The sequence below is a fragment of the Oenanthe melanoleuca genome, chromosome 4, assembly GCF_029582105.1.
Source record: "Oenanthe melanoleuca isolate GR-GAL-2019-014 chromosome 4, OMel1.0, whole genome shotgun sequence".
Taxonomy (NCBI): Eukaryota; Metazoa; Chordata; class Aves; order Passeriformes; family Muscicapidae; genus Oenanthe; species Oenanthe melanoleuca.
Window position 1 is genome coordinate 59,486,625 of NC_079337.1, and position 25,827 is coordinate 59,512,451.

Genomic DNA, 25,827 nt, shown 5'->3' on the forward strand with positions numbered 1-25,827 from the left:
GCCACGCCGGGCCCCCACAGCCCCCGTGTCCCGGGATGGGGGCACATCCTCAGCCTCCCGCCGGGGCTCTCCCGCTCGGGGCGGTGATTTACCAGCACAGGGGCGGCTCTGCCCCGCAGCGCCCACATGAGGGGAGCGGACCCTCCCCGCTCCGTCCGTCTGTCCGTCCGTCCCGCCCGGGGTGGAGCCTGCCCGCCCGCGGCTGCCGCTGTGCTGGGGCGGCGGGCCCGTCCCACATAAAACCTGCCGCGCCTCCGCCTCCCCGCTGCGTCCCGCTCCGCTGCCCCGGCGCTCCGTGCCATGGCTCGGCGCCTCAGCCCGGCCAGCTGAGCCCCGGGAGCCCGTCCGGCAGGGCCCGCGACTCCGCGGCCCTGTGCTGCGGCCTGCCCTCGGGCCTGCCCCGCCGAAGCGCTGCCGGGCAGCGGGCGCTGTCCTGAGTGTGCACAGAGCCCGCCTTCCCCTCCCCTCGCCGCGCTCGCACCTTCCCGCCTCCTGCCCCGCGGCCGGGCGGGCTCGCTCCGCGCTCCGCCGCCGCTGTCCCGCCGAGGATGCGGGTGTCGCTGCTGAGCCCGCTGCTGCTGCTGTCCCTCAGCGCCGGCCCGCACGCCGCGGAGCTGCCGCTCGGCCGCGCCAAGTGCCCGGCCCGCTGCGATGTCTCCAAGTGCCCCAGCCCCAGCTGCCCCAGCGGGTATGTCCCCGACCGCTGCGGCTGCTGCCTCATCTGCGCCGCGGGCGAGGGGGACTCCTGCGGCCGCAAGGAGGACCCGCCCTGCGGGGACAGCCTCGACTGCCGCTACCCCATGGGCAAGCGCTTCGCCAAGGGCGTCTGCCAGTGCAAGCTGAGCGCCCAGGTGTGCGGCAGCGACGGCCGCACCTACGACAACATCTGCCAGCTGAAGGCGGTGAGCCGCAAGGCGCTGCAGCACGGGCTGCCCGCCGTCGCCCAGGTCCAGAAGGGAGCCTGTGAATCGGGTAGGAGCATGGTGGGACCTGCCGCGGGGCGGGGGTGGCTTCCAGGGTGAAGAAAGTCATGACTTTCAGTGGCCTGGGTGGCTGTAGGGACCCTGAAAACCTCCAAGGACATGGCACTTCACCCAGCTGCTAATGACACCGGCGGTGTGCGGAATGGATGCTCAGGTGCTTTCCGAGCAGCAGAACTTCTCCGTGCTCGGTGTGCGCTTGGGCTGGGTTTGGGAGTTGGGCTGGGTTTGGGAGGTTTGGGAGTTGGGCTGGGTTTGGGAGGTTTTCCCTGGCAGCGCGGCTGGGGCTGCCCCGGTGAGGCGCAGGTTGCTGCTGGGGCAAGAGGCGGACGCGCTCGCCAGATGGGAGCGAGATGGGCAGAGGTGGCTGGGCTGGCAGGGCAGGACAGAGCAGGGCAGGACAGAGCTTTTCCGAGGCAGGGCACCGTCCTGCCGGTGCCACCGCTCCGCACACGGGCGGTGCTGGGGATAATCACCGTGCGGGGCGCACGGAGCGCGAACTGAGCACCTGAGCCCCGGCACCGGCCGGGTGTTATCGCATTCACCCGGCAGGCCGATCAGGAAATGCCTCTTAAAGCCTGTCAGAGCAGAAAAAACACTGAGTATTAGATAAACCACCTAAAACATAGTCTTCTGCCTGGTTTGCTTTCTTCCCCTAAGCGTTTTGTAGTCTTGTAGAGCCCAAAGTAGGGACATAAAAGCCTGAGAACCTCCTTTATAGTGTAAAATATTGATACTCGGGTTATCAAATGGTCCGGTTGTAGTAAAGTGTTGAGGCTTTTGCTCAGATGCTGTGATATGCTATGACAACTTCAGGCTTGGTGATTTAACTTCGGGAAGTTTAGTAATCTCTTATGCTAGTAATTTCCTATTAGTATTAAAAGGTGTCTCTTTATGGAAGTGTTAATACTGGCAGTATCTTTCCATATACTTACTGATACATTGTTCTAAGGGTTTGCTTCTGCTACATTTCCCATAGAAGAGGAGTTTTAAAACATGCATTAATGTTTTCATTATGTCAGGTGAATCACTCACCATCTTGTTTATTCATAGCAAACATGGCTAAAATGATTTGGAGGACTCAGAAGGAATAAGGGCTACTGTTGCAGGCTTTCTGTGAATAGGGGATCTTCATATACATCCTGATCTTTGGAAAGGGAAAACCAGTTCAGAGCGGGAGGATATTCAGATGATATTCCTGGAGTTCCTTCCAGAGTATCTTGTCAGAGCCAAAAATTGTTCCAGATGCCAGCCTGAAGCTGCAATGTTCAATCTCTTCAGTATTTTGTAGTTACGAGTTGTTTTTTGCCTGTACCTTTTCACATCAGCATCTCTTAACTTTAGTACTCGTAAAACTTGGTTGAAACTGACCCACGTGAAATAATCAAAATATTTAACCAAAATGTGTGAGCTGGCCTGCATCTGAGAGCTGGCTGAGTGCTCAGCATTTGGTATATATGACATTTTCTTTAAGGAATCCACCCAAATCTAATGTTAATAGGCTTAGGAATTTGAAGCTGTGGGGCACAGGAGCTTTTTTTTTCTTCCCAAGCAACTCTTTTAGTGTTCACTTTATTTTGGATTTATTTTTTTGTCTCAGAAAACCTCAGTTTAGATGAAGCATGTGGTTCTCTGTTAAGATTTAATTTTTTTTATTCAGTTCTACAGCTGCACAAACTGAAGCTCAAAGAAACCGAGTGTCTTGCCCAAGGTCAGACTGAGTTGGTGGTTGAGCCAGGAATAGAACTCAATTATGGTATTTTTTTTTTTGTTTGTTTTGTTTTGTTTAAACAATAACGTGCAATGGCTGTAATGAGAGGCTTGGAAGAAAGTTGACAGTTTAAAATTGCTGTCAAATTTCTCTTTCTCCTGTTCTTGCCTGGCCTCAGATGACTCAGAGTTTGAAGGGATAAGCTCGTTATGAAGTAAATGCAGTTTTACTTAACCATCTCTGTATTAAAATAACCTCAAATAACAGAAGCCTCACATAGTATGATTTGGGCCCTTTTTAGAACATGCACAGACCCAGAGTTGCTCCTGAAATGTCTACTTCTCTCCTTTTTCAGTTGCTTATGTTGATGCTGAGTTGGATTCTGGCTGTGATAAACCCAGGCAGACTGAGAAACTTAGCCATGGTTTCCTAGTGACAGCAGTCAGGTGAATAGGGATGCATGAAACATGGGTAGTAAAGGATGGAGGAAGGAGGTAGACAAGGTTACTGAATAGTAATTGAAAAATTGTCAGAATTTAGAATATTTTTTTCCTTGTTGAAGTCCTGGATTAGGTTGAAGAGCACCATGCCAAATTGCAAGTCCTACACAAAGTGGACTAAATGGGGTGTGTACTACATGGAGGTTCAGGAGCTCCATAACTGATGCTCTGCAGTATTCCAGTGCCCAGGAGCTTCTCAGAAATACTAATAGGAGCAGTCTGCAGAAATCCTGAGCAAAGTTAAACTCCCTGCTACAAATACTGGGTTTTTAAAAATTTTTTTTCAACACTAGAGACTTTTATGTTTGGGAATATATTGCTAAGCAGTTGGTTTTTTTATGCCTTCTGTCACCTACTGTGGTAATGACAAGCTATTACAAGCTAGCATGTAAGTAACTGAAGAAATACTTATGGAGGACAACCTCTGTAATTAAAGATCTATTCTTATACAGCCCTGTTTCTCAGGGCAGCAAGTGTAGCTTTTAACAATGCCACGTATCAATCTGCTAAGATGTCAAACATCTCAAAGGATTCACTTTGTCACCTGCAATCTACATTCAATCAACTTGTTTCTTGAACAAAGGACTGGTTTTGATCTCTCAGTACAACTTAGTGCAGTTAAATTCCCTGCAAGGTTATTTTGCAAATAGCTTCTGTGAAAAGAGTTTAAACGTCAAAAGATTTGTATTTTCTTACCTAAGATATGGAAGCAAAAATTATTATTTTTTTTTTAAATACAGGTTCTCTTTTGTCAATGGAACAAGGAAAATAAAAAGCTTAATAGGAAAACCTTTAAGGCTGGACTTGACACCATTTACTGTCCTCTGCACTCTTAACCTGAGGTCATTCTCAGAAAGGGGTCATGATGTTAAGACTCACCCAAGTCAGTCAGATCTTTGCAAGATATGAACCTGAAAGTTCATTTTGCTAAGACAACATTTGGGTCATTGCACACAGTTCTATGTGAGATGTCTGGAGTGTGCCTGTACATAACCTTGAAGATACAGAGAAACAACTGGGTCTATGATTACTTTTGGCCAAGTAAGGAATAGAAGTCTCCTGCTGGTGTTTTTGTCATCAAAGCCTTAAAGCTGCCTGCAGCTGTATTTAGGGAAATGTACTGCAAGGTATTAGCTGGAAATACAAACTTCAGTCACATTCCTGCACTGGTTGTTTTCCTTATGCCTGAGTTGGTTTGAGTTACTGAAGGTGAGGATGGTAGTGTACAGTATTTGGTGTACAATTCAGAGTAGAGCCCTTCACTGCTTTGTAAAGGATAGGTAACAGGAAATGGATATTTTATTGCATCTCCTCGTGAGGGTCACTTGGAAGGGAGGAATACCAAGCCTGTAAAGCCAGAGTGGTGGCTGTGCTAGAAGGCTTGTGCCAGTCTGTTGCTGTCTGGCCCTTGTGATTGCTGAATTGCACAAGAAAGCCACTTTGGTGTTGGTTCACCAAATTGTTTTCATCTGTGCACAGTAGACATCCATTGTACAAACAAGTTGCCTGAACCATAATGTGGCATTAAACTCACCAAGGCTTTATGGTCAGTGCACAGCTATGCAACTTGATCTTAATGCTGAATTCATCAGAAAAGCTGCCCATGAACCTATGTTTCCAGCAGATGTTTCTGTTTTTTAAGCAGAGACATTATAATCTTTTATTTGTCTTTCATTTCTTTCCATGAAAGCACAGTAGGGACAGTGTTTATCCCTGGTGATCAGATCTGCCAGGTTGCAGTCCTCCCTTAGACATAATAATTTTGCTGAGTGCACAGATCTTTTCTGAAGCTGGTTTTAAAAGGGGGATGGGGAAACAGCCTTAAAAGAATGAGTTTCCCAGGCTCACAAATTCTTAATGAATATAAAATTGTGGATTTTAATACAATGTATTGTCTTTAAGGAAGCAGTGAATGTGATTTGATTTAATTCTACAGGGACTAAGTTGGCAGATAGTCAGAAATGTTCAGTCTTTTGCAAATGTAAATTAGTCTGGCTTTATTGTCTTCAGTGGGATTATAATGATTATTTCTGCTGAATTTTTTTCCAGTTCTCTTCATACTAGGTTAACTCTACAGATTTGTTGGCATTTTTCCTGGTTTACAGCAGTGTTAATGAGATTGGAATGAGTCTATTGTCTCTGCAAGGAAGTAAATAAACCTCTATTAAATGAACCCATAGCTGTAGATAACATCACTGTCCAGGAAAAATCTTAAACTGATAATAAGACTACTTCTACCTGAAAGGGATTTAGATTTTTCCATTTGAATTCAGTGTAGTTGGAGCCCATAAAATTGGAAATATAAGATGACATTTTAGAAAATGAAAATTTTCAGCTCCAGTTTTATGCATTTACCTGAAATCTGGATTTTGAGTGTTCTGCAAAGGGAGCTGGAGACCTGAAGATATAATCACTTGAAATGATAGGCTTAAAGTTCAAGGCTGATGAAAATCTGGTTGATTTGTGGCTATGGAGCAGACTGGGGAAATCTAGGTTTTTTTGGCAAAGAAGTGCATAGATAGCTAAGCACTTATACAGCATAAATTGGGTTTTATTTCAAGTACAGCCTGGTTGCAGCACCTTTGAAATCTTGGTTATGCAACAGATGGTTAATTGGATTAAATTATGTCTTTTTGCCAAGATAAATTAGATTTCCTTCGTGTGAGATGATTTTGAATACTCAGTAATAACATGGAGAATAATGCATGTTATTGAGAGACCTTTGAAGAACTATGTGACAAATCTCAGAGAGTCAATGGGTCAAAACCCACAAAGGTGCTGTGAGCTCAGAGCTGTTACATGCTCAGTGCAGCAGAGATCTGAGGGCTGTGTGGGGCTTCACAAGGCAGCAGGACTATGAAGGAGGGAGATAAATATTTAACTTTCTCTTTTAGTAAGGACAGTAGCAGCAGCTAGTGTTTAGCAACCAATACAAATTATAGAGTGGGTTCTACCTTTACAGTTACAACACTTGTGTTCAGGGTGACATTATACAGTATAGTCAGTGTTGGATGTTGCCTCCTTCTTCAGCTTCCCAGGCTTCTTCCCTTTGAAGTGTATTGAGAACTTCTGGTGAAAACCATCAGTTTAGCAATTATGCATTAAAATGCTGTTAATAATAACCAGCACTTCAACTCACTTAAATAGTGCTGTATATGGGAGCAAATGTGAGTGCAGTTACATCTTCCACGTCCATAGTTTGAGTTCCTGGCACATCATCTAATGTGTTTAAAGGTTCTCATTATTGCCAGCTTGCAGAAAAGGATTCAAGAAAGATCAGGTTCTATGAAGGCATCTCATCTTTGTAAGTCAGTTTTCACCAGTGTTTGGTCCCCACCACAAGAGGAAAAACAGCTCATCTCTGATCTGCCCAGATCTTCAGGCATGCCTTTTGTCAAAGCCTGGGTGTCTGTTATTCTTGATCCTCCTTTGTTTCAGATTTCCCTTTAATATTGGTGTAGATTTGGATTTTCTTTCAGGTTTGAGCATTCTTGTCTTCTAAACCCAGCAGGGAGGTTCCAGGCTTCTTCTCAGACAGAGAAGTATTTTCACTGTGGTATGAAAAGAGGACAAGCATAGTTTCAGTTTTAGTCTCTTCTGTGTATTGCTGAATTTCATTTTCTTCACCTTTTTTCATGTTTCATCCACTACTTCTTTCAGATACTTTCTGTCTGCCTCCACCAAATCCCACCTGGAAAGCCACTGCCACCCATGATGTTTGCCTGGTGGCTATTCAGGAGTGGTCCACACCTGAGGTTTTTGGCAGCCATGCTCCTGTGCTTTTTGACTATGTACAGTGCTGTATCCAGTTGGCCTGAGCAGAACAGTTGAGCACTTAGAAGATGTAAATGGCTTTAGCTGCCCTGACTCACACAGAGCTATGCTGATTTACACCAACTGAAAGGCTGCATTCATCCCCAGTTTTCCCCCAGTTCTGTGCTAGTTCATCAGCTGCCAGCTGATGCACGGTCATGTCTGTTAAGATCAGTGTGATGGCAATGTTACATCCTGTCAGTGAACACTTGCTGTGTAGGCAAGTGCTCAAAGTCATGTCAGTAGGCTTCAAAGGATATACTGCATAAGCAGGCAAGCTGCTTGGGAACTGAAGGTAAGATAACTCTTCAGTGGCCTAGTGAGCAAAGCAAATAACAGTGCTTACATTTGACTGTCCTCTGTGATTTTTGTTTGTGGTGTCTCTTTTAAACTAAGCACTGGAACAAGCACATTCAATTGGCTGGAGGGATTTTTCAGAGTGCATGAGAATGTACATAGAAATAATAGACTGAATCTAGTCCTGCCAAGCTGTTCCTTTTGTTTATTTGGAATCACATAAATCTAGCTTGCTAAATTTAGGCAGGGTTTTGTTTCATTCAGAAGTAAATCTCATGTCCAGTAACAGGATAAAGAACTTGCAGGCTTCTGTGAAGAAATTCCTAATCTTCTTGGTCTGGTTTCTTCAAGTCATTTGCTCCCTTTGGTAGATCCCATAGTTAAAGTTCAGGGTGTGAACAAGAAAGATTGCTATTTGAGTGTGGTGATACTTCCCCTACAATATGCTTTGAATGTGTGCTGATATAACTGATTCTGTGTATCAGGGACTGCAGAGAATATGACATTTAGAACAAGCAGTGCTATCTATTCCTCTCTCCTCTACTTTAAGATCTTAATTTCCCACTATAATATTCACTCTTAATGAATGCTGTGTATAGTACTGTTTAATGTAGCAAAATACTGGCTTTTGTCAGATGTTTTAGTAATCTATTGCTGGGCCGAGCTTAAATGTGAATTTGCAGGTTTTAGGTGTAAATGTTATAATTTAAAGCAGATTTCTGATGTGTCTACATAAAAAATTAGAAATGAAGTTCTAATTGTGGCTCCCAAATTCTGCAGCTGTGTTACTCTGCACTCATTAGACCACATCTGGAATACTGCATTCAGATTTGGATCTCTCAATACAAGAAAGGCATTGACAAACTGGAGTGAGTTTAGAAGGATGTGAGGATGGCTGGGGGGAACTGGACATATCTCCAGTGAGGAGAAACTGAAGGTACTGGGCTTCAGGAGCACCTGAGAGCAGCCTGTCTGTGTGCTGGATCCATACAGAGGGGCATAATGGGAGGATGAGACAAGAGGCATGAGCTGGAACATGAGCTTAAGTTCAGACTTGAGAAAACAAAAACAGACATCATGGGGGACAGGGAAGCAGTGGGACAGATTCCCCAGGCAGTTTCTGGAGTGCCCATCCTTGGAGTTTTGCAGGTTCCAGCTCATTTTCCCTTTGTAGCTGATGCAGCTTTGAGCAGGAGGTAGAGCTTAGAGCCCTCCTAAGGCTCTTTCCAGCCTGGCCTACCTTATGACCCTATATGTCTTGGATAATAACAAGTAGTTGTCCTCAGAAAAATGCTTAAGACAGAGCTTGTAGACTTCCAAAGAAAATAACTTATAGCTAAGTGATGCTTATGTTTAATTTTCTCAGGATCATGCAGAATGCAAGATAAGTTTTGAACAATCCTAACGACTTTGATTTCTTTTCCAGTACTGTTTGGAAACTGTTCTAAACAAACCAATTCAAGGCAGGTTCATCTTGCCTACTTGATAAAAAAATGTATTGTCTTATTAACATATTAACATATTTAACAATTCTTTCTGCTAGTATAGGTCACCTACAGTCCAGCAGCCCGAGATACAAATTCAACTTCATAGCTGATGTGGTAGAAAAGATTGCGCCTGCAGTTGTGCACATTGAACTTTTCCTCAGGTAACACACTCAATTCTTTGTTTTAGTTACATTGTTTAACAAAGCTCTACAGTGTACTAACTTTCCTTTTGAATTTGTGACATTCACAAAATATTCTAAAACATAAACCCATTTCTCCAGTGTTTTTTTCATGTTCAGTAGACCTATTCTAATGGGCTTAAAATACTATGCAATATATATTGTCTACCCTAAAACAGATCTCATCTTTGGAGGTCTCTTCAGCCTTCACTAAAATGTTTTGCTTGTTGGACTGTGTTTGTTATCTCAGTTTAAATATATACATGCATATATATATCTCTATATGTATATATTCAGATGGTAAGCTGAATAAAAATGGCTTGTTGTTACTTTTTCAGCTTTGAATGAGAGATGATTTTATTTTGGCAGGAAGAGCATTAAGAGGTAGAATGTCGAGGACATTTAGCCTATATAAGCACAGAAATTATTTCTGATAGGAAGAGATGCACTAAATTTCTTGACCAGAATACTACCAATATTCAGGATGCTGAAGCTGCAGCTGAGGTGGCAAGATCAACACTGAGTGCTCAAAACAACCTGAGAAGTTTAAATATGAGTCCTCAGAACAATCTGCTGTCAGAACCAATTACTACAAATATTGCATGTCCTCTGTCATGTGAATACCTTTCTTCCTGGAGTCCTCTCAATTTCCACAGATATAATAATTTTTGTAGGCTTTTTTAATATGCAAAATCAAGGTATACAAGTATATCAGAAGACATAGTTTTATGCATGTGGTGATTGGTCCTTTGAGAGGATGTTACAGCTGAAGATGCTTAAGATCTTTGCATATGTAGTTAAGATTGTTTGTTGTTTTCCTATAAGTAAATGTTTGCCCAGCAGCTTGCTGGGTGCTAATTTTGATATTTTTCCTGGGATTGGCTCCAATTGTTCACTGCTAAATAGCCCAGAACTTTCAAATAATATCCTAACCAGGGACCATGTCTTCGAAGAAAGACTGTGGGTCTTTTCTTGTCTTCTGCTACACAGGCACTTTATGTTCCCCTTATAATCTAAGGTTATCACAGCAGCTGTTCACAGAGAAAATTAATAATGTCTTGAACAGTTTGTATAATATCTTATCTGTCTGTATTACAGTATGCTTCCCACCACTATTACCCATTTTTAGTGGTTTTTATTTTTTCTTTCACATTCCTAGTCTTTTTGGTTTCCAGACATGCTTTTTCTAGCCAGTCTGCATTTGGGCTTCATGATCCTCTTAGACCTCATCTCTTCCTTTATGACACTGTCTAGATGCAAGGCACCTTCTTCCCCTTTTCCCATTAGACAATCAGTTCATTTTTTCCTGTCACGGTTCTCTTCCAGTATAGAATGATAACCAGTGGGATCAGATGGGCTCCTTCTCCTTCCTTTATCACCTACCCTCTGTGCAAGGTAGTCTATAAAGATAGATTTGGAAACCAAAGGAAAGGACACTGCTGATTGTCTGTAAATCTCAGTTCCTATCTCTTTGACTGACTAAAACCAGTCACCATTTTCAGGAAGGGATTCATTCTATGTAATTTTTAAAAAAAATGTAATTCTCAGGGTGAGAGGTGGTAAATGATGTCTAATATAATCTTAAGTTGATTTCCCTTATGACACAGAATTACTTGATTTTTGTACAGGCACCCTCTCTTTGGTCGAAATGTCCCCCTTTCCAGTGGATCTGGGTTTATTATGTCTGATTCTGGTTTAATTGTGACTAATGCCCACGTGGTGTCAAGCACAAATGCAATATCAGGGAGACAACAACTGAAGGTCCAGCTCCAGAATGGAGATACCTATGAAGCAACCATCAAAGACATTGACAAGAAATCTGACATTGCAACAATAAAGATTCACCCTAAGGTGAGTGACATAAACAGAAGAACTACTTCATTTGGGAACTCTATTTTATTTTCACTTTGTACAAAGTGATTGGCTAAAATATGTGTTTAAGGATTCCTTAGAAATATCTGTGGAAAACAATGTACTGAAATACAGGCCTGAAAATTTTTCATATCTTGGAATTAAATTACTTTCTGAGCTAGAAACTGTAAAAAAACTAAGAAAAAAAAAAAAGGCACTCATTTAATATGTAGCAAAATTTTGCTATCTTTTCCTAAATACCCAGGCTAATCTTTCTAAGCTTTGTACCAGTTTGCATGGACTGCATGGTGGGGCATAGTGCAGAGAGAGTGGCAGTCAACAACTGGTCAATGATTGGTTTGTATGCTGTTTCTAGCAGGAGGGAGCAATCTGCTGGAAAACAGGGAAATTTTGATGCCTTTTTTTTCCTTAGTGAATTTGCAAGGAACTACAGATAGCTGTTTGTTTTTGAAGACAGTTTAAAGCAGCAACCTTCCTAGCATAAGTTTTGGGTTTAGGATAGTGAGTGGCTCTTTCTTTAATGTAATGGAATGTGTTTGTTCCTAACTTTTTGCTAGTTTTTGATCTTTGCAACCAGATAATTTTCAAGTATGAACTAATGTTATTTCTTTCTCTCTGTGTTTACTTAAGAAAAAACTACCAGTATTGTTACTGGGACACTCTGCTGATCTGAGGCCAGGAGAATTTGTGGTGGCAATTGGAAGTCCATTTGCCTTGCAGAACACTGTGACCACAGGTATTGTCAGCACTGCTCAGCGAGATGGCAAAGAGCTGGGCCTGCGGGACTCGGACATGGATTACATCCAGACAGATGCCATCATTAATGTGAGCATGAGATGTGTGTGAGTTCACTTCAGTCCCTCCCCACATGTGCAGCATGGAACTGCCTGCCCGGAGAGATGAGCCCACTAAATACAAGCAGCTTTGTTTAACGCCAGTGAAACTCTTCTTTTTTAAAAGCCTGTGCAGAGTCTGTAATTTGTGTTCAGGCAGTGTTGTGAAGGGCATGATGAACAAAAGTTCTCCCTTAGAGATTGTCTGTGAGGATGCTGCATAGGCCAGACCCTTTTAATTCTGTAAATCTCATGCAATAACATGGTTGTATCAACAAGAAATAAATCAAAACATTTCTCTATCTGCTTGCTGAGTTGCTCTGGTCAAGGAAACTGTAGAATAGAGCCAAAATTGCTTTCATCTCCATCCATTAGAACCAGATGGAGTAGTCAAACTGAGAGTACGTGCTTCAATTTAATGACAGGACACCCAGGTAAGAACACAAGGAGAGGACTGGGCGTTCTGTTGCTGTTATAGAATCAAGGTGTAAAATAACAAAGTTTGAGGTACAGTTTGGAGCTAAGGGTCCTAGCATTGCAAGTTATATAGAAACACATTAAAATAATATTCATTCAGAGCAGCTTGGAGTGATCCAACGAGCTTAAGTGAAGTCTTTGTGTGTGTTTAGCTTGTACTGCTCCTAAAAAGAGCACTGCACACATCTGAGGTGGGAAATGGCCTGAAATTTTATACTTTAAATCTGTTACACTTTGATACAAAACATCTTCAGGATTTATTTGTTGCACTTTAATGTCAAATTTGACATAACAAGAAATAAAACTGAGTGTTTTAACACACAAAGTGCTTTATAAATGGTTATTGTCACAGACTTGAAAGAAATTGTGTGGGGAGGAAAAAAGAGGGTAATTGTTTTTTGTGCTAAGATATGACATAAAAGTGAGCTTTTTCAAAAAGCTTTTGTATGACCCCAGAACTGAACCTGTCCAGATATTTAATTGGAATTACTCTCTTCAGCTGTGAAGGAGAATAAGGAAAACTTAGGCAAAATGGGTTAGTTGGGAGCACACACTAAATTGGTGGTGGAGACAGAATTAGAGCATGGGATTCTTGACTTCTTGCCTATACACATTTTTTGAGTTCAGACTCCTTCCTTGTGTATGTACTTAGACATTTTCTGCCCTCCAAAGCTAATGAGCAGGTTTAGACAAGGATAGGAGAATGTCAGAAAACACTGGACCAAAGGAAGAGTAATAGCAGATGAGGTGAGGAAAATGATACTAAGTTTGAATTGCTTTGCCATCTGAGGCTCCAAAATATGAAGATGGTCCCTGGCATAAGAATGTTTTGTGCTTAGCTAATGCACTCGTTTTCTCCTGAGAATGGGAGGAGTTTGAGAGTTGGTCTGTTCAGAGCATTCCTGTGGCTCAGCCAAGACTTTCCTGCAGGAATGTGCATGCAGCTGCCTTTTGAGGAATGTTGGGACAGCAGTAACATAGGGCAGGAGAAAAAAGTGCCATAAGGTTCTAAATGGAGCTATCTTGCATGTGCTGAAGGTCTTTCACTTCCTTCAAGCAGAAGACAAGTGAATGAAAGATGTGCTAAGCAAGGCTGAAAAATCATTCTCTTGGTTTCAAGCATGCAGCCTCTGGTAACTGGAGAGATCCAGTATAAGGAATGGATCTATTTGTTTAAATTTGAGCTTTGAAGCTGTTTTATAAACTTGAATGTCTGTTTTATTCTCCTAAGAATCTATAAAGTTTGCCCAGTGCTATCTAAGTATAAACAGTTTGTGTCTCACTTTTCTGTCATACATCACTTAGCTTTTGTTTCTTTTGAGTGGTAAGTTGCTGCTCTTGGCTGTTTTGCAAACCTACTCGAAAACTCTGGCCTCACTCAAAAACAAATTGTTGAGCCAGCATGAAGATGGACAAGCAACCTCCCCAACTCTCATTTCCTGTGGTCCTGTTGCATGTTTCCTTTAAAGGCCATTAGGTATTAGGTAATTTTGGGCTTCTCAGAGCTGCTCTATGCTTTCCCTAAAGAGGCATACGTGTCTGTGGTTACTAAATCAATCCTTATGTAGTAGCTACCTCATAGCAATATGCTGTGATTAAATATGTAAAACACTGTATTCTGCTCCAGTGGAGAAGGAGAGACTGACAGTGTTACAAACCACAGTGATGAATGAAACAAAAACTGTAGGAGCACGTCACTGAAGTATAACTTTAAATAACAATTAATTATTTCAAAACCTTGTTCTGACAGGCTTTAGGAGAATCAAAATACTAGTTTTAGCTATTCAATGTCTTAAACTTAGGGTCTGCTTATTTAGAGTGGCTCCTAACTTAGGGCCTGCTTCTGGAAAGAGAAAAACCTATAATCATGAGAGGGCTGAAGGGGTAGGATAAGACCTACTTGTAATCATCTGTAATTGGTATTGTGTCTGTCAGTGCTGCCTAGGAAATGACCTCCTCTCTTTCATTTACTTGCAAAAAAAGTACTGTTTGTAATGAGAATTGCATTTCCAACAGTAAAGTATTAATTTATTGTTCCCTTATGTCATTTTTACAGTATGGCAACTCTGGAGGACCTCTAGTTAATCTGGTAAGTCCATGTCACTTGGTTTTGTTTCAAGAGCTAGTGTCAATTTAGTGGGAGACTGTTCTTTTGGAAAGATTCATAGGTAATTCCAGCTTCCAGTCATTTAGCTAATGGTAGGCAGATAGCCTGAAGCTAACTCAGAATATGCAAATTAGGTCTTAGTTCATACATCATAGGAAAACATTTCCCCATTGAGCACAGAAAATTTTACATAGCAGTGAGGAATATGGGCTCTGGAAGGAGCAGTTACACTTGTTCACACTGTGAAACCTGTGATGCACAACAGAGATGGGACCTGGTTAACCCACACACCTCTTTCAAAGTAGACTGCTTTAAATCAGCACTGGTTTTGCAGGTCAGTGGCCTGTGGCTGTACTGGCAGTAGTGACTTCACTGCCCACTTGGCAGAGGGAATCTCTTGCTGAGTGGTGGGATGGACCTTGGATGAACACACTGTACTGTAATCTCTCTGGCCACCACAGTTAAATGTGAAATGGATCATGAATCAAAGCCCAGATCCTCCCTTATAAGCTGTGTTTATTTCTTGAGTGATTACAACACTCTAAAATTTCTTACACCAGCTTTTAACAAGAAATGCTAGACAGGGAGCTGAATCCTGTACTTAGGAACAAATTTAATTGGGTGTTGTCTCTCAACAGGATGGTGAAGTGATTGGGATTAACACCTTGAAGGTCACAGCTGGAATTTCTTTTGCTATTCCTTCAGACCGTATCACTCAGTTTCTCACAGAGTCACAGGACAAACAAAGTAAAGGTAAGGTCTGCAAGGAACAGTGACAGCTTCCAATTATTATCCTGATCCATGTGAAGTGCCAAAAGACATGGGTCTGGGATCCTGTTACTGAAAGGAGAAGCAGCCTTTTCCATTACAAAGCATCACAGACTGGGAAATAGAAAACAATCTCACAGAAGTGGGAGAGACTTTTTATTACTCACACCCCCAAAGAGCAGGCAGTATCTGTATAAACATGGGAAATAGGGCCTCTGAGAATAGTGAGGACACAGATGAATCATCACAGTCTCAAATGATCTTGGGAACAGATAATCACTTGTTTAAGGAGTTTTATTCTCTTTTTTTTCTTTTTCATTTATTGTCCAAGCAAAAAGATTAAGGTATACTGTAGAAAATAAGGTAAAAATCTTTTTAAGCACCTGTCCACAGGTGAGGTGTAGTCCATGGAACCTGACTTATATTTTATCATGGTCATGTATGTCAGTGCTATACAGTCAGATATTGTGACAGACTCTCAGGCCCTGGTGAAAGAAGGGCTGTTACTAACTCATGAAGAAATGCATGGGAAGGTGGGAGAGAGGCAGAAAGAAAGAAAGCCTTCTGCACCAGAGAGCATATAAATCTAAGTATATTGGCAATGACAACTGCAGTACTTTAGACTTTTTTTTTTAATGTGCTTGCACCACATCTGTCACCCTGTTCTAGATGTCATACTACAGGCTGCACAGCCAAAGTTGATCTAGCAGTGCTTCATCCTGGCCAAACCTTCCTTACTCTTTTGCTTGCCAATTTATCTGTCCACACCCTACTACTCATCTTTTATCATTAGTGTTGGCTGCTGCTGCTTCTTCTCTTGAATCTTCTGTTATTAATCTTGTCTTCTCCTGAGTTCACTCAGTTCCTGATGCCAGGGTTGTTTCATACACTCTTGCCTTCAGATACTGTTATTTCAGAAACTTTCCTTAATCAGCACTTTTAAGTGATGCATCTGCTTGTATATATGAGAATCACAAACCTGATGGGTCCCCTCTGTGTTTTGCTGAATTCCACAAATTATATTGTTTCACTGTTGATTTGGGGGCAGGGGGAGGAGTAGATAAAAAAAAAGTTGTTAATTATATGCTGAGAAGTACATTTTAAAGTAGCTGATGTAATTTATCTTCAGTCAACATGTCAAAAAAAACTTATTTATTCTCCCTGTTCTAACTTACTGCTGGTTTCTGAAACAAACAGGTGTTTCATTAGTGATGTTATTCTTTAGAACCAGACTGCTCCTCCCAATCCAGGGAGAAGCAATGGCTCAGCCTGCAGGCCTGGCCTAGAGGCATGAACTCAAGCCTTATGCAGAGCCCACCATCTCCTGGTAACTGGGGCTGGAAAGTCAGTCAAGCTTAGGGATGTCACCACTGAAATCAGTTGCCTTGCTCCTTCAGGCACCTTTATCTCCGCAGAATGATGAGCCCAGCTAAGCTTTGCCCATGGAAGAACCCTAAGAAAAAACTGAAAGATTTACATTTATACCATGATTGTACAAAAATTTTTTAAATCATGTTACATAATTCCCTAATCAAAAGGATTCACATTTTCTTAGTGTCAGTGTGATTGTCACTGCTTCAAATATCCTGAGGCACAGGCAATTTTATTATTTATTTTATTTTTCAATTTTTTTTAGCTTTTGTTTCTTTGAAGTATGTTTTATTTTGCTATGGCAGAACAGTCATTTATAGCCCTTGATGCATAGTGAAAGTTTCTAGGAGATATTTTCACCACATATTTGAGACTTAGTTTGCATTTTTTAGGCCTTTAGTAATAGTTCTCAAGTTTATTGTAGAGTTGATATTTTTTGGCATAATGAACTTATGTAAGCAGAATTTTAGGGTTGTTTTATCATGTTTTCTTTTCTTCCAGTTATGCTTCAGTATTTTTAGTGGGATCCTCCCTTATGGTACAATTAGGTCATAGAAAGACATTTATAGGTATTACCATTTTTATTTTAATATCATATTGCCTGAAGATAACACTCCCTTAGGACACCACTCTTTCCAAATTTATTCTGGCATAGTAGATACTCAATTGTTTAATAAGCTGGACCCTAGTCTTTTGAATCTCAGTTGATCAGATAACTGTTTTATAAAGAAGGCATATATTTTTTAAAATCTCATTCATTATATATAACTGCAAATATCTGATCTATTAAATAACAGGAGTGGAGAGCAGGGAAAAAGAGAATGTAATTTAAATGAAGAATTTGCACTGATTATGTTATCTATACATTCTATATTACCTAATGCATTGGTAATATATAATAGCACTTAATGTATTTTTGATCAAAGATTGGCCACAGCCTTCATGGAGATGTCTGTTGAATGTTCTGAAAGCCTTTGCTGATTTTGAGGTTACTAGTAATAAGGTTAATGCCCTCTTATAGTTAAAAGTCTTAAATTGCTGCATGAACTTAAGTGTCTCCATCTGTATCTCAGTGTTAACCAGCTGTGTATTCTGTGTTTACCTCTGGAAGTTAACTACATACTTAACATTGACTGAATTATTTTTTTTTTTTTATTTTTTTTTTTTGTTATTTTTATAAGGAATTTCTCCATTTTGGTCTTGGCTCTATCTATTCCTAGTTTAGACTTGAGCAGAACAGTAAAATTAAGAAGTCTTTTAGACACAGATGCTTTAAAGTAGAATGTAATAAGTCAGCAATTTGACAAAATATTAAAGAGAAGATCCATCCTAAAATGTCAGCTTGGCTTCTAATGTAGTGTAAACATAAGAGTGAATAAACCTTGTTTCAGATGGACAAGGGGAAATGGGTGACTTCTGCATTGGCCACACCCAACAACTTATTTACATGAATCCTCATTTTATATCCCCAGGACCTTGTATTAGTTGTGTTGAAACAATATGCTTACCTTTGTATTTGAATGATTATTACTCCTAATAATTACCACAAATCTCGAGGGTTGCTTAGGAGCCTTGCTGAGTATAGATTCAGAGCACTGATTAAATTCAGCTGTGCAGTTTATATGAAAGGGACACTGCACACAGTCCAGCATTATAAGCTTGAGCTGTTTTCATGTTTTCTGCTTGGCAGTAGAATATCTTTCTTGAATGCTTTCAGGGCTGCTCATGTAATCTGCAAGATGAGCTAGGTGCAAAAGGAATTAACAGAAAAGTAGAAGTTTTGCCTGGCACTGGAATAAGAAGTGCAGGATCCATTTCTTCACTTGGAAGTCCTGGTGATATCATGGCCCCACTGAAATAAGCTGTATTTGGTAAAATGTTGTACCAGAGTTACTCAAGCCCATAGGAGTTTGAGAACATGACCCCTTAATTTGGATTTATCAGTTCTTTTTGCTACAGTTTAAGTCATAAACATTTCTGCCTTCAATTGGTTTGTATCTCTATTGTAAATAAATAAATAAAATAAATTAAGTTCAACAGCAAGGCAAGTGCTTTCCTTACTGTGGAACAGAAATTTCTGTGAATAGTGAACTGCTTCTAGATGCTTGGGGTCAGCTGCTTGTGACTTTCTATTAACACTAAGCAGATTTAAGTTTAAACTTGTGGTTGGGGGCTGGTTTGCTTTACTTTGTACCTCTGGAATTAGTGCTTAACCTGGCCTGGTTTTTACAAAAAATGAGATGAGATTTGAGTCTTTCTCTTCTGTGCTGTGCTCCAGCTTTAAGCCACAATGGTTTCACATTTGTAAAATCTGATTCTTCTAATATATGAACCTTCTTTTAACTACGCTGGGACTTCACTCTTGTGATGTGCTTCTTAGATTTATGGCATCACTTCATTCTAGTTCTCCTAATTATTTTTTCTTTTACCTTGTGATTACACAAATTTCCAGAATGACAGATTTTGAGACTTTCTTTTCACAGAGCAGATGTAATATGACAGTGGCAGTTCCAGGTGCTACATACTGTTCTCCCAATGTGACATAGCCCCAGCATCACTTGCCTCTGCTTTGGGAATGGAACACTACTACTGTTTGTCTGTGCCTGTTCAGTCTCTGCTGATACTTCTAATAAGATGGAAAGTTATATTCCCACTGATCATTGTTACTAAAGACTTTGGCTTTTGTTGAAGGTGTTTGACTTGGGTTAAATTCAGTGGAATGGACTTTAGTAAAACAAAAGCACTGATTTATTTTTTTATTTTTTTAATTTTTTTTACTTTACACAAAATATCTGGAGAGGGGAAAGAGAGGAAAGTGTACTCCTCTGCTAAAGTAATGCATGGTTCATAGTTTTTAGTTTTACTTTATACAATAGCCTCCTACTCTTATGTTATGAATTGCTATTTGCAGTATGGCAAACTTACTGCAGAGAGAGGGAAGAAGGCTTTTTTGGATTTCAGTGTGTGAACAGGAGTGAAATAATACTTCGATCTGCCTGAAGCTGAAGGTAGAATTAGAATTTTGGTTAGGAATAAATCTGTAGATGCAAGATTTATTTTTTTCTCTAAAGCTTTATGTTTATATATAATCTTTAGCCACTGGGAAAATAATTCCCTTTATCACTAATGCCATTTCTTCTGTGGTTTTCATTCTTACTGTTTTGTTTCTTCCAAGTCAATTTCTTTTGTCTCTTCTTTAATTTTCATTTTTCATTCATGTAAACATTCCTAACTCAGGGAATTTCATTATTTAACTGTCCACATTGCTTAGACAAGGGGATTATTTTTCAGGTGGGAGGATTATCATTTTTGTGTATTTTTAAAAAGTGAAAAATTGCATTTCTGCCACGGGAACTGGAGGAGCACCATGAGCTAGTTCATGGTGATGCCCAAAGCTCTTCAGACTTCAAATCTGAGCAATTTAACTTCTTGACACCCTTACTATAGCTGATTTTGATCTTGCAATTTTACTTTTAAATAGTGGAGAGCCAAACATTTCAGGGCAAAGTATGGATGACAGTTACAGATACAGGATTGTTCAGAGTGCAGTAAATCCAGTGTTTAGTAGTCAACATTTTCAGTGACCCCAATGGGAATATTTGGCATGCATAATATTCAGAACTAAGTCCTCTACTTGGGAATATTTTTCTTGGAAAGAGTAAGAGCTAGAGAAGACTGTGTACATCTCCTTTTTCCTCATATGAGAACCTGGAGAAACTCAAAGATCTTGTGAAGTCATTGTGCTGGAACAAGTTTGGGGAAATATTGTTTCGTGCCGGATGTAACTGAGTACTGCAGCACTCACTTCAGGAAGTCATCAAACTGCATTTTTTTTCAGAACACAGCTGTGCAATATCATGACTTACTAAAAGCCAACTTCAGAAATGTGGTGTTCTTAGAGGAGTGACTCCTCACCATTAAAAGTTCCACAGAGCCCTGGCGAATCCCAGAAGTATAGAATAGTTTCTGTTGGAAGGGACCTTTGCAGGTCATCTAATCCAACCTCTGTGCACTGATCAGGGACACCTTTCATTACATCAGGTTTCTCTCACAGCCCCATCCAACCTCACATGTTGACAGCTGGGGCACCTGCCACTTCTCTGGGCAGCATGTTTCAATGTGTTACCAATCTCATCATAAAAAATTCTTCCTGATGCCTACTGCCAATCTACCCTCTTATAGTTTGAAAGCATTACCCTTTGTCCTCTATTATAAGCCCCCTTTAAATACTGAAAGATCTCATTAAGGTGTCCCTGGAGCCTTCTCTTCTCTAGGCTGAACAACCCCAGCTACCTCAGTCCATCTTCATAACAGAGCCCAGAGCAGTGCTCCAGCCCTCTGAGTACTTTTGTGATCATTTTGACAAAAGTCTACATGTTTTGGGTTTTTTTTTTAACTTGCTTTTTATTCTTTGGGGTAGAAATAAAAAGCCATTTGCATTATAATCAGTGTGAGTATTTTGATTGCCATTTCTCTGAAAAGTGGAAATTTTAATGTGTTTAGATTCCATTTCTACATTTTAATAAGAACATCATATGCTTAAATTGTCTTGGCCGGTTTCAGATTAAATGGTTGTTGGTTACAAAATTTCCTATTTACTGAATTCATGTGAGACTGAATCCAGCAACTTCCTGAATGAAAAACTTGTAGAGTGTAAATGAGCTTTCTCTCTTACCCTTAGTTGCAGGGAGAGGGATTGTCATTCTGTACACCAAGGCTAATTAAAAAAAAAAACAAAAAACTTTAGTACAGATGTGCATGATGTTGTTTAGTTAAAATCTGATACATTTTGTTTTAATTTTCAGGTATTTTGGGTCATCAGAGTAGTTAGTTTTGTCAGTGTTTGCCTAAGTTTCTTAAATATCCTCTGTGTTCCTTTCAGATGGGAAGAAACGTTTCATTGGCATCAGAATGCTCACGATAACACCTGCGTAAGTATCTCAGAGAGGTGATTGATTGCTCATGCACACAAGAGGTGGTTTGTAGTGGTTCAGGACTTCATTCAGCTTTCATCACAAATCTCCAGAGGTCCAGAAGTGGGCACTGGCTTATAGGAAATCTGCAGGGATTTAAATGATGTAGGTGAAATCTATATTCTGATACATGGAAATTCTCTAAATACTGATAGTGGTGGATGTCCTGCTGATAGTTGAGGGACAATAGGAGGAGCTTGAACACAGATTTTGGTTCTTGACAAGGACACCTGGAGTTACACCAGGTTTTAAGTGACATGTAAACAAAACAGTGCTTTCAGGTGACTGCCACTGACAGATCAGCTGATGGAGGCTCTGGTGGTGTTTTATCAGTGCCAGTGGAAGCCGTTTGGTGCCTAACCATTAACTAGAAAGAGTTGCTTGAGTTCCAAACTAAAGCTTTGTACCTCCATGTTAACAAAGCCAGAAATGGACACCCTCCTCTGGCTCTTTGCTGCATTTTCCCTCTCACATCACTTTGTGGCTTGCTGTTACCCAGATTTATTCTTGGATAATAAATGAGGGCTCTTATGCTGATGTTCTTTCCCAGCAGTAGGCATGCTTCCAATGTGGCAGTAGACTGCAAAACTAAGCAAGACAATTTCCAGCTGGGGCTGTAGTAAAGCCATCTTTTTTTCTTGAGTTACACTCCTGCAGTCCTCCCTGAAGGGTCAGATCCTCAGCTGGAATGAATCAGTGTAATGGCAATAACATCACTGATGGAGAGAAGCTCAGAATGTTTCTCTGCAGAATTGTGAACGCTATGTGAGATTTTACTGCTTTTGGAGCATCTAAGGAAGCCATGTAAAATGTCTGCAGGCCTGTTTTCAGAAAAAGACCACTTCCCTTGTTGTGTTTGCTTCCTCAGTACTTAATTCAAGTGAAGATAAGCTGTGTAGCCATTTTGCTTTCCAGGTTTTTCATGGTAGACAGCTCAGTAATCCATCCTTATTTAAAATGTTTCTTTCTAGAAATGGATTTTAACCCATACTGTACACAATTGTCATCACTGAAATGATGCCATCATCTCTGAAACGAGGGGATGTTTGTAGAGGCTCTATTTTGCAGTGGGTTCCTGTCTTCTTTCTTTAGAAAGTGATGCACAAAAAATTGCTGATGACAACCTGTGGAAAATGAAGTTTCCAGCTCTGATATGTCTTCTCTCTGGAGTTATCAAAAACTCTATTGTTCTAGATAAAGACAAATTAAGAATGACTTGCAAAATAAAAGAAACAAAAAAGTTAGCAAATTTCTGCCCTGTCACCAGCATGAATTCTTTGGGCAGAAAAACCTTTTGTCCCTGAGAGTGCTCCTGTTGTGCTCATGAACAAGGCCCTCTGTGCAAAGAGCCAAAGTCAGATTATTGCAGGAGATGTACAAGACCATTAAGTTTAGCATGCTTTGCACAAGTAAGGAGTTTTGCCTCTCTTAAAAATCTATGTAATTTTTTTACATCCAAGTTCAAATCCCCTACATTTTCATTACAAAACAACAGGCAAATGATTAAGTCTTTCACTTTTTGTCCCAAAAAGCTGAAATAAATAAGAATATATTCTATTTTAGTGCAATCAATTTTTGTATAACTTTATTCTTCTTTTAGCTTGGTGGAGGAACTGAAGCACACTAATGCTGATTTTCCTGATGTCAGAAGTGGAATTTATGTACACGAAGTTGTTCCAAACTCACCTTCTCATAGGTAGGTAGAGCACATTATTTTCTTCACAACAAATAAACATCCAAAGAGATACTAGAAGGTAATACTTCTTTTTATGTTCAAGGATTTTCTCATACCAGGTTTGATCTGAATTTAAACAATTAAAAATTGTGCCTTTAGGTTTAAAATATTTGTGCTAAGATTCTGCTCACCTTTACAAAAATGAATCATTTCAGAACTATTTAAATTATGGGATTGATTAGTTTGTAAATGACCCTTAAGATAAAGTCCAACCATGAACCCAGAACTGCCAAGGCCACCACTAAACCCTGTGCCTAAATCCTACTTCTACACATCTTTTAAATACCTCCATAATGGTGACACCACCACTTTGCTGGGCAACCTTTTGCAGTGTTTGAAAACCCTTTTTGTGAAGGAATTTTTCCTATTATCCAATCTAAACTTCCCCTTGGACAACTTAAGGCCATATTTTGTCCTGTCACTCGTTTCTTGGTAAAAGAGACTCCCACCTACCTCACTACAACCTTTAATGACATTGTGAAACACTAACAGTGTGCAAATGAAAAGAACACCCCAAATACAATGAACTAATTTGAGGAGTTTTGTGAAGTATGTTGAATATTAATAAACAGAAACCTGGATTAAGTTTAAGCAAGAAACAGAATAGCATTCACATAAGGCACTGTTAGAGCTGTTATCTGAGACAGTGCTTAATCTTAAAGGAAGAGGCTGTTCTACAGAATAGTTGCAAAAAATTATTTTAGGAATCTCAAGAAAGTAATAAATGCAGCTATTCAGGATTACATTTGAACAGCAAGAGAAATAATTTCCCAATACTTTAGCTGGTGCACATCACTTGTTTTGAAATGTTGAGGTTGTAATTTTCAATTCTTGAAATACGTATTGGTGGCATAAAACCATGGTCTTGCAAATGGACTGAGTATTAAGTGAATCAATAATAGATAAAAGCCTTTTCTGTTTCTCAATTGTAGTTTTGTAGAAGACATAAGAAATTTTTTGTTGTTGTTGTTTAAGAAGAAAATCCTCAGTGAAATAACTTGAGCCTTATTTGCATTTAGCAAGTGCTACCTGCTATTCTTTCACAGACAGAACGCTGGAATTTCTCTTCAGTGGAGACTAAAACACAAATTGATTGCATTTGCAAAAGAGGTGGTGAATAGCCTTTGTGCTTTTCCTCTGCATGGAATGCATCCTTACTGCCATTTTCTTGTCTTTGCAGAGGAGGGATCCAAGATGGAGATATTATTGTGAAAGTCAATGGGCGTCCTTTGATGACTTCCAGTGACTTGCAAGAGGCTGTGATGAATGAATCACCTCTACTACTTGAAGTTCGAAGAGGAAATGATGACTTGCTATTTAACATTGAGCCTGAAGTTGTCATGTAAATAGAATTGAGAAAGCTCTCACCATAATTAAACTCACTTATTGTGGAACACTAGATACCTCCTTTACAGCTACAGTAATTATACTTCCTGTTGACTAATGACAAGGTGGACTAACTTAATTGCCTGAGCCATTTCTGTACATAGTAGCTAGAATGACTTCAAAGATGCCATTTATAGAAGATCTAAATTTCAGAGAAACTAAAAGCTGTGTTCTGAGGAGAAGGAGAAAAACAAATTTTGAGTAGCTGGTAGGAATGGGTACAATTTCCTGTACCTGCAGATGCAGAGCAGATTCAGTTCTGTATATTGAAAGATCCAAATACTACTGGAAGTGAGCAAGTATATAAATGGGGGAATTATTCTTAAACTATAGTCATGGCTGCAGCAGACCCAAGCTATTGCAATTTAAGATTGAGCGCTTTTTTTTTTTTTTCCCATCACTTTTTCAATGTGAGCCTATTATTGGCAAAGCTTGTATTTGTTCTTAGTGCTTCTGTGCTCCATGTCAATGCAGGTAGATGAAATCTGTAAATATTGAAAGGAAGGAAAATGGTGTCAGGCTATAGAGTGTTACACCTAGGTCATGCGATTTTTGGAATATAGTAAATGATTCTTATAGAATTAATGCCTTATATATAAATCAAAACGATGTGCTGAACAAAGTTAAGTTTGAGAAAATGCACAGTTTTTTAAGAATTTGATACAAAATTGTTTTGCATTTTTACTGGTAAGCTTTGCTGTAAAATTGTTACACTACTTTTGGCTTTGTCTGTGTATGTTTCTACTGTAAGGAGATTAAAGTTTACACAAATAATCTCTTGATGTAAACCTCTTTTTAAACAAATACATCTTTCCTGCTTCTTCTGTCTGACTGGAAAAGGCTTTCCCAAGAGAAAATTTTCGTACAGAAAATTGGGTCCTGATGTTATGAAAACCCTTTGCATCCGATGATATAATTATTCTGCCCTTATTTAGACTATGTTTAGAAATGCTTTGCAGACAAGTCGTTTATTTTCACTGTATTTTTTCCATATTTATGAATTGTGCTTTGATGTCACTTGATACTCAAAGTTGGGATCCTGTTGTCCTCAGTTCTGTCTGTATGTGATGAGAAGCAGAAAGGAAGCACCAGTAACCCTGTTTTACAGATAGAGCATGTGAGACTTCTGTGTAATAAACCCAGGAGAGAAATTCCTAAGAGCTGAATCCAGATCTCCTAGGTACCCCAGACCAAACAAGTATCTTCTCCCTTAGTGAATATTGCTTCATTTCCTAGAGAGTCAGAAGAATGTTTCTATCTGGAGCATTTTCCACATCAAGCTGTGCCTTCTAGACCTGTTTCTTATGTCTTTGTTATACTGATGCAAAAGGGAATTAA

At 40.1% G+C, this 25,827-nt stretch overlaps 1 protein-coding gene across 1 annotated transcript; it reads left to right on the top strand.

Moving 5' to 3' along the window:
• The first annotated feature begins 185 nt into the window (after positions 1-185).
• On the top strand, positions 186-25,271 carry HTRA3 (HtrA serine peptidase 3). The gene is made up of 9 exons (XM_056489119.1): positions 186-972; positions 8,850-8,949; positions 10,596-10,818; positions 11,470-11,664; positions 14,206-14,238; positions 14,895-15,009; positions 21,278-21,326; positions 22,969-23,064; positions 24,284-25,271. The coding sequence occupies exons 1-9, from the start codon at positions 549-551 to the stop codon at positions 24,447-24,449; spliced, it is 1,401 nt and encodes a 466-aa protein (XP_056345094.1). The 5' UTR covers positions 186-548; the 3' UTR covers positions 24,450-25,271.
• Positions 25,272-25,827: the final 556 nt, after the last annotated feature.

Bases quoted from the DNA above. Each gene is read 5' to 3' on its own strand.
- HTRA3 (XM_056489119.1), top strand. From the start codon at position 549: ATGCGGGTGTCGCTGCTGAGCCCGCTGCTGCTGCTGTCCCTCAGCGCC. The intron at 8,950-10,595 runs GTAACACACTCA...ATTTTTGTACAG, and splicing joins CACATTGAACTTTTCCTCAG to GCACCCTCTCTTTGGTCGAA. The intron at 23,065-24,283 runs GTAGGTAGAGCA...TTGTCTTTGCAG, and splicing joins CCAAACTCACCTTCTCATAG to AGGAGGGATCCAAGATGGAG.